The sequence below is a fragment of the Drosophila eugracilis genome, unplaced genomic scaffold, assembly GCF_018153835.1.
Source record: "Drosophila eugracilis isolate 14026-0451.02 unplaced genomic scaffold, ASM1815383v1 contig_75, whole genome shotgun sequence".
Classification (NCBI taxonomy): domain Eukaryota; kingdom Metazoa; phylum Arthropoda; class Insecta; order Diptera; family Drosophilidae; genus Drosophila; species Drosophila eugracilis.
This window is the reverse complement of record NW_024573645.1, coordinates 1992175-2000775: the sequence shown is the minus strand read 5'-3', so window position 1 is coordinate 2000775 and position 8601 is coordinate 1992175. Positions and strand designations below refer to the sequence as shown.

At 41.9% G+C, this 8601-nt stretch overlaps 3 protein-coding genes across 4 annotated transcripts; all 3 read left to right on the top strand.

Moving 5' to 3' along the window:
* Positions 1-397: 397 nt before the first annotated feature.
* Positions 398-3999, top strand: LOC108117548 (sodium-independent sulfate anion transporter). Its single transcript, XM_017230057.2, has 5 exons — positions 398-818; positions 1623-1870; positions 1967-2738; positions 2796-3098; positions 3160-3999. Exons 1-5 carry the CDS (start codon positions 680-682, stop codon positions 3660-3662), a joined length of 1965 nt encoding a protein of 654 aa, XP_017085546.1. The 5' UTR covers positions 398-679; the 3' UTR covers positions 3663-3999.
* A 137-nt stretch (positions 4000-4136) lies between these two features.
* On the top strand, positions 4137-4905 carry LOC108117549 (60S ribosome subunit biogenesis protein NIP7 homolog). Its single transcript, XM_017230058.2, has 2 exons — positions 4137-4283; positions 4339-4905. Exons 1-2 carry the CDS (start codon positions 4228-4230, stop codon positions 4823-4825), a joined length of 543 nt encoding a protein of 180 aa, XP_017085547.1. The 5' UTR covers positions 4137-4227; the 3' UTR covers positions 4826-4905.
* Positions 4906-5198: 293 nt separating this feature from the next.
* LOC108117542 (nicastrin) lies at positions 5199-8521 on the top strand. 2 transcript variants are annotated; one of them, XR_001772892.2, is made up of 8 exons: positions 5199-5302; positions 5429-5524; positions 5578-6267; positions 6330-7140; positions 7203-7414; positions 7472-7682; positions 7823-7922; positions 7979-8521. XR_001772892.2 is itself a non-coding variant. In XM_017230047.2 (7 exons), exons 1-7 carry the CDS (start codon positions 5239-5241, stop codon positions 8001-8003), a joined length of 2109 nt encoding a protein of 702 aa, XP_017085536.2. In that variant the 5' UTR covers positions 5199-5238; the 3' UTR covers positions 8004-8521. The 2 variants fall into 2 exon arrangements, 1 of the variants encoding a protein (XP_017085536.2); XM_017230047.2 differs by lacking the exon at positions 7823-7922.
* The last annotated feature ends 80 nt before the right edge of the window (positions 8522-8601 follow it).

Here is an 8601-nt window from a genome sequence, read left to right as displayed (position 1 = left end):
TTTCTTTTTTTTTTTGTTTTTGCTGTCCAACGAGCAAGTAAGGCGAGAAAAACAAAACAAAATCCGAAATTGGAAACCCAGGCAGTAAGTGCGGCTCGAAAGAGAAAAACGAATCACGCTTTGGGAACCTCCGTAATTTTTTCTTCTAGAGTTTTTCCCCATTTTTCCCCCTTGGTCGGATTATCAGTTACACAGGTGAACCCACAGCTGGGCTGGGCATAATGTCGATCATCCCGATTCCCAAAAAAAAAAAAAAAAACAAAAACCGACCCGAAACTGAGACCCGACTCGAAAATAGTTAACAAAATAACGACGAAGATGACGACGAGAACAATAACACGGCGAGACGGCAGCGACAAAAAAGTTTTGATTTTTATAAAAGACAAGGTTCGCATCAAGTACAAAACAGTTTCGTTCGAAACGCTGCCGTGTGAAGAGCCAAGCGACCAGAACCGACCGTTCAAACAACGAGCCTCTTTCAGTTAGAATCTATTAACTAACCAAAATATCTGACTATATAGATAGGTGCATCTATGAGTGCCACACATTAGATCTAGTGTCACCTGGTGTCATCCGCCGACTATTATAACTTTACGGACAAACCGATTAACTTCAACTTCGTTAAACAGTGTTTGTTTTGATTTCTGTTGGTGTTTCTCTTGCCACCCCCACAACGAAGATGAAGTCGAATCCGGCCTCGGATCACGTGTACTTCAACGACGGATTCAAGTGCTCAACAATCAGCATCAGCACCAATATCACGGAACCGAATGGCAGTAGCAACAGCGTGGGATCCCAAGGATCCAAGGAGTTCATTCGTAAGTCTATGATGCTAAGTTACAGCTCGCCTTCATTTTAGGAAATTGAGTTAAAAGATCATTGCTTTTACTGATAATATATATGACAGTTAAAGTCTAAATATATTAGTTGGCTAATTAGTTTAAATAAAATATTAGCGCACAGCAATAAACTCTAGCAAATTAAATTGATTTATTATTTTTTTTTTGACACATTATCATACGTTGTTCGAGTGACTGAGTAAGCTTAAACAATTTTGACTATTAGCTAGTGATTTGGGAATTGTAAAATCAAATTAAAGTAATTGTTCTGTGGCAACCAACTAATGATTCCTCAGAATCACGAATGGAAGTCTATTTAACAACTGTTAGCCAACAAGCTACTTAATTTGGAAGAAACTTAAACTACAAATAACTATTTGATTTCATAACTATTTCCTTGCTCGCTGCAATTAAAATACTGGAATTCAGTGAATTTTTCCGACAAGAAAAAACTGGGCATTAAGCATACGCCCCGTGCTCTCCACTTCGAGATAAATGCAATTGTTTTCTAGGTTTCTCAGCGTCTAAACTTTTGATTAGGCCTTGGCAATGAAATTCACGTAGATCAGAATGAAAAACTGAAGCAATTACAATACCTGAAAGCAAACAGAAATAATACGGGCGGGTGGGAAAGTCAGACAAAGTCGATGGAGCGTGGTGCTCTGCAGTACGTGATTATGAATCATTACTGTTATCGTCGGCATTTTAGCCATTTCATTAACGCTCTTTTGATTTCCGCCGCATCTGGCCAACTAAAGAAACTTTTTCTTATGACCTTTGCAGTGACCGAGGACGGTAAGAAGGTGAAGCCACCACTAAGCACATTGGACTACACTCGATGTTGGCTGCAGGACTGCCAGCGACGCACCTTCAATCGAAAAACCCTGCACAAGCGATTGCCGATCTTTGGATGGCTACCGAAATACAACAGCCAGGATGCTGTGGGTGACCTGGTAGCTGGTATCACTGTGGGTCTTACTGTAATTCCTCAGGCGCTGGCCTACGCGGGTATAGCTGGACTACCTGTAGCTGTAAGTTAAATAAAATAAGATTATTATTCATTATTTTATGTTAAAAAGTAATATCTATATAAAATTACGAATAATCTTTATTTCTATTTATTACAGTATGGCTTATATGCCTCATTTGTGGGCTGCTTCGTATACATTTTCCTGGGAAGCTGCAAGGACGTGCCCATGGGTCCTTCAGCAATTGTGGCCTTACTGACCTTCCAGGCTGCCCAAGGATCGTGGCAAAAATCAGTCCTGCTGTGCTTGCTCAGTGGAATTGTGGAACTGCTGATGGGCCTCTTCGGACTGGGATTTCTCATTGACTTTGTCTCTGGTCCAGTTTCGTCGGGCTTCACCTCAGCCGTCTCGCTGATCATTCTTACCTCGCAGATCCAAAGTGTACTGGGCATCACGGCAAAGGGCAACACTTTTGTGGAGATTTGGACGCAGGTCTTCCACAACATTGAGCACACAAGGGCAGGTGACACGGTGTTGGGACTCACCTGTATTGTAGTCCTATTGCTCATGCGCAGTCTCTCATCCTGCCGTATCGGACCAGTTGAGGAGGAGGAGTGCTCAGCGTTTCAGCGTGCCGTTAACAAGATCCTATGGATTGTGGGAACTGCCCGGAATGCCATCCTTGTGGTAGTCTGTTGTCTTATGGGCTATCTGCTGCACAGTGAGGAACATGGAGCTCCGTTCCGAGTGGTTGGAGACATCCCACCTGGACTACCCAGTATTCAGTTGCCGCCCACCTCACTGAGCGCCAATGAAACTAGCAATGGCGTGGCACAGGGATTCGTGGAGATGGTGCACAGTATGGGCTCTGGTCTGGTGGTGATTCCTCTGATATCGCTTATGGAAAATATAGCCATCTGCAAGGCCTTCGGTAAGTGTTTAACTCTACTAAGTTACTTCATATTTGGTATTAATGGATCATCCACAGCCAATGGAAAGCCAGTGGATGCCTCGCAGGAACTGATTGCCATTGGAACGGCCAATATCTTCAACTCCTTTGTCCAGGCCTTCCCAGGAACTGGAGCCCTGAGTAGAGGAGCAGTGAATAATGCCAGTGGAGTCCGGACACCCTTGAGCAATATTTACTCCGGAAGTCTGGTCATGATTGCCCTGCTCTTCCTCACCCCTTACTTTTACTTTATTCCCCGACCTACCTTGGCAGCCATCATTATATCCGCAGTGGTATTCATGATTGAAGTTAAAGTTGTAAAGCCCATGTGGAGATCAAAAAGTGAGTTACTTAAACGAATTACAAAAGGTTTATTCTACAATGCATCTTAAAACGCTTACAGGGAGTGATCTGGTGCCTGGAGTGGGAACCTTCGTTGCCTGCCTGGTTTTGCCTCTGCAGTGGGGCATACTCATTGGAGTTGGACTCAATGTCATCTTCATTCTCTACCACGCAGCACGTCCCAAGCTGACCACCGAGCTTTTGACCACACAGTCAGGTGTGGAGTACTCCATGATAACCCCAGATCGATGCCTCATCTTTCCCTCTGTGGATTATGTAAGGAATCTGGTTAACAAGCAGTCCATTAGAAAGAACGTGCCAGTGGTTATTGATGCCTCACATGTCTACGGGGCTGATTTCACAACGGCCACAGTCATAGACTCGCTGATCAGTGACTTTAATCAGCGGGGACAGCTGCTTTTCTTCTACAACCTAAAGCCGAGTATCTGCTCCATTTTTGAGCAAGTGTCGGCGGCTCAGTTCGTGGTTTACTACCAGGAGCAGCAGTTGGACGAGCTGCTAAAAGAGCGGCAATATGTTCAGAAACGCCTGGAGACAGCCTGATCTCCATTTCCTCAACACGTGATACAAATAGTTTAGACTAAGTGTTTGCTTTAGTTATTTATGGTATTGTTAATAGATTGTGAACAAAATGTATAGTATTAACCAGAGCACAAACACTATTAGAATTTGTGAGCCGAATAAATAAGTTATTTTTAATTATTGAATAATAACGAAAAATGAATACAAAGGGACTTATTATTTCTATGATATTAACAAAAAATGAAAATTTTGAGACTTATTCATTAAATTAAGGGATCGGTACATGTTACGCATATGACATAGCTTACAATTAATATTAAAAAAATACATTCACGTTCCTTTTTTATTTTAAAAACTAGGTTGTAGCGGTCTCTGATTTTTTCAATTCAAATAGTTGTGCACTTGTCAACATGAACAATTTTCACTGTACAGCACTGCCAATCTATCGATAAGACCTATCGATTGCCAGGCTATTTTTCAGTGTTAGAAGGCGTCGCAATATATGCCTTAAGCAGCACTACTACATTTCTCACGTGTAAGATTTAAGATTTTGTTATTCTCTAATTTTTGCTTTAAATAACTTAAAATGAAACGCCTGAGTGACGAACGTGCCAAGATATTGTTTGAACACCTGTCCAAATAGTAGGTAAACTGAAATAACCAGCGAATTGCATCTAACGGATGTACATATTTACAGCATTGGTACCAACGTGAAGCAGTTGATAGACAGACCGGATGGGACATATTGCTTTAGGGAGCACCGAGACCGTGTTTACTATGTGTCCGAGAGGATCCTCAAACTGAGCGAATGTTTTAGCTTCAAGCAGCTTGTGTGTGTGGGCACCTGCTTTGGCAAGTTCTCCAAGACTAACAAACTGAAGTTCCACATAACCGCTCTGTATTATTTGGCACCATACGCCCAATACAAAGTGTGGGTTAAGCCCTCCTTTGAGCAGCAGTTCCTCTACGGAAACCATATTCCAAAAACGGGACTTGGACGCATCACTGAGAACGCAGGACAGTACCAGGGTGTGGTGGTATACTCTATGAACGATCTGCCTTTGGGTTTCGGCGTCCTGGCGCGTTCCACAACGGACTGCAAGACCGCCGATCCCATGACCACAGTTTGTTTCCACCAATCGGACATAGGAGAGTACATTCGCGCCGAGGATACGCTATTCTAGATCCCTAGATGCTAAGTTTTTACATGTTTTAGAGAAATAACGATGCGTATATTAATAAGAATGCTGAGAAAAAACATTTTGTTTCAATAGGGAGGCCATAAACGTTTTATAACTAATTGTACATTATGAATATTAAGGAATGGACAGGGTGGTCTGTTTGGCGATTTCATATCTCAACACTGACGAAAGTAGCCTTACTAAATTCATAATAAAATATATAAAAATCAAATTTTCGCGGGTATAATGAACCAGTTTATTATCAGGCTAAATACCGTTTCACCTTTCAAAGGAGTGACCGTATTTTTCATTAATCGATTTCACTCATATAATTACAGTATCGATTTAATATATCATCCTTAGATTACAATCCACACATCACTATTTCTGTGGACGCGATTTGCGGGGACTCTTCGATGGATAAGCGTCTGAATGCGGCTGCAATATGGCTGCTAATATTGCTATATGTAGCTACCGTTGGTAAGAATCAACAAGAAAACAAAGCCAGCCACCTAGCGGGGTCTACGGTTTCCGGCACTGGAAAGCCCACTCTTCTATTTAGACAAAAAACCTGAGTCATCTAACCCGCACTTTCTTTGTCCGCAGCTCAAGGCGAAAGAACGCGAGATAAGATGTACGAACCCATAGGAGGAGCAAGCTGCTTTCGCCGATTGAATGGCACCCATCAAACTGGGTGTTCCTGTGAGTATATAGGGGATATATGGGCTAAACACATTCTAATCTTTCATCGATAGCCACCTACTCTGGCTCCGTGGGCGTACTCCATCTGGTAAACGTCGAGGCCGATCTGGAATTTCTACTGGCCAGTCCACCGTCGCCCCCATACGCTCCTTTGATACCACCTCACCTGTTTACACGCAGCAACCTTATGCGATTAAAAGAAGCCGGACCAAAGAACATCTCCGTAGTGCTGCTGATTAACCGCACAGAACAGATGAAACAATTCTCTCACGAGCTCAACTGTCCCAATCAGTATAGTGGCCTAAATAGCAGCAGCGAGACCTGCGATGCCAGCAATCCGGCCAAAAACTGGAACCCTTGGGGTACCGGTCTGCTGCACGAGGACTTTCCCTTTCCCATCTACTACGTTGCCGATATCGATCAAGTCAAAAAGCTGGAGCAGTGTTTTCAGGACTTTAACAACTTTAACTACGAGACCCACGCCCTTCGCAGTTTGTGTGCTGTCGAGGTCAAGTCCTTTATGTCAGCTGCGGTCAACACGGAGGTCTGCATGCGGCGAACGAACTTTATCAACAATCTAGGTGGCAGCAAATACTGCGATCCTCTAGAGGGACGTAATGTGTACGCCACTTTGTATCCCCGAGAACCAGCTATCGTAAACAAAACTGTAACAATCCATACGGATGAAAAGTTCATTTTGGTGTCGTGTCGTTTGGACACCGCCACCATGTTTGATGGTGTTGGTAAGTGCCTCTTAAAACACGTATATTCGTGCAACTAATTCTATGTATTTTTTCGTATTTAGGTCTTGGAGCCATGGACTCTCTTATGGGGTTTGCTGTTTTTACCCAGGTGGCGTATCTTTTACGACAGCTATTGCCGCCTCAAAGTTCGCTTCCCGATCCCCTTCGTAATGTCCTTTTTGTGACTTTTAATGGTGAATCCTACGATTACATTGGATCCCAGAGATTTGTTTATGATATGGAGAAATTAGAGTTCCCTCCTGAGTCTACTGACAGACCTCCAATTACCTTTGACAATATTGAGTTTATGTTCGATATAGGCACTCTGGATGACATTGCAAACATTAAGCTGCATGCTTTAACTGGAACACCTCTGGCTCAGAAAATTCTAGAGCAGATGAACAACTATGCCAAATCGTCACGCTACGGTTTTAACTTAAATATTCAATCTGAGATGAGTGCCCACATACCGCCGACATCTGCGCAATCCTTTTTGCGGCGTGATCCAAAGTTTCCGGCTTTAATATTGAACGCCCGACCAACCAACAAATATTACCACTCAATTTACGATGATGGCATTAATGTGGACTTTACATATGCAAACACAAGCAAAGACTTTACCCAGCTGGCGGAAGTGAATGATTTAAAGAGCTTGAAGGCTGACTCACTGCAAATGAAAGTGCGCAACGTTTCCTCTATTTTGGCAATGACACTTTATCAGACGCTGACTGGAAAAGAGTACACCGGCACTAAGGTGGCCAACCCTCTTTTGGCGGATGAGTTCTTTTACTGCTTCCTGCAATCAGCAAACTGTCCACTTTTCAAAGCAGCATCTTATCCAGGCAGTCAGTTAACCAATTTGCCTCCAATGCGGTAATTATATATAAAATTTCTTATATTACAGATGAATTCAATTAAGATCTCTTTGTTTCTAGCTATATAAGCGTCTTGGGCGGATCTCAAGAGTCGTCCGGCTATACATATAGAATGTTAGGCTATCTTATGTCGCAACCACAGCCAGACATTCCACAAGAAAATTGCACCGACTTGCCATTGCACTATTTCGCTGGCTTCAACAATATCGGAGAGTGTCGCCTCACCACACAAAACTACAGCCACGCCTTAAGTCCAGCTTTTCTTATTGATGGTTAGCTTTGTGGTGGTATGATAGGCTATTGCAATATTAATTTTTAAATATTTTTAGGCTACGATTGGAGTTCCGGCCAGTTCTCCACATGGACTGAATCCACCTGGTCACAGTTTAGTGCACGCATTTTCCTGCGTCCGTCCAATGTACACCAGATCACAACCCTCAGCGTGGGAATAGTGGTGCTGATCATCTCCTTTTGCCTAGTGTACATAATAAGCTCTCGATCGGAAGTCCTTTTCGAGGACTTGCCGGCTAGCAATGCCGCGTAAGTCTCTTCAGAAGCATCTACTTATACATCGCTAATTTGCTCGTCAGTTTTTGGGAGAGCCAAAACCATCTCATCTTTAAGACCTAATTTTTTTTTTTTTTTCTATGTAATATTTATTTGAGATTTATTGTTTCTAGATTATTTGGTTGATGTCACAACTGCCACAGCGACGACATCATCGCGTTCAGCTGCTCATTCCACAGACTTCTGCATGCATAAATGTTCATAGTTTTCAAAGTAGATAGTTTGTAAACAGATCGATTAAAATCTTTGACTTATGCGTACCCTTTTAGGTTGCCGCGACCGACGGCCTGTTAATCAGTGGAAATCTTCAAGAAAATCTCAGCCTATTCCGAAGCTGATTGGCAGCTGAACAAGATCTGAAAACAAAAGACAGACTTAACAAAGACACTAAAATGATATTCTAACTCGTCTTATTTAAACCATTAAGCAAACGTTTATTTATGTGTATTTTTGTATTTTAAACAAGTAAATTAGCCTCTAGCTACTATGTTGTATCATATATAGACATTTAACCAATTGCGACAAAACCTATACTTGTATGTATTAAATTTTTTCCACTTGTCCGGCCCGTTTTGAATTGTACATAGAGATAAAGAAAAGAAATTCAACCTCTGAGAATGCCAAGGAAGATATGTCTGTACAAATATTGACAAGAAACTGCTATAAATCATTAAACATTGGAAATATTTATACCTTCTGCATATATTGCGATACTGAACTTAATGATCTGAAATCATCACTTCATAGAAGACAAATAATTATTATAACGACTCTAAATTATATATGTTTAATAAATTTTGATAAGGTGTAAAGCAATGGATTATTATTGTAACATTTTTGTCAGGTAATTCTGTAAGCAAACAGGTTATGTATTTTCATTCACAGATCCCAT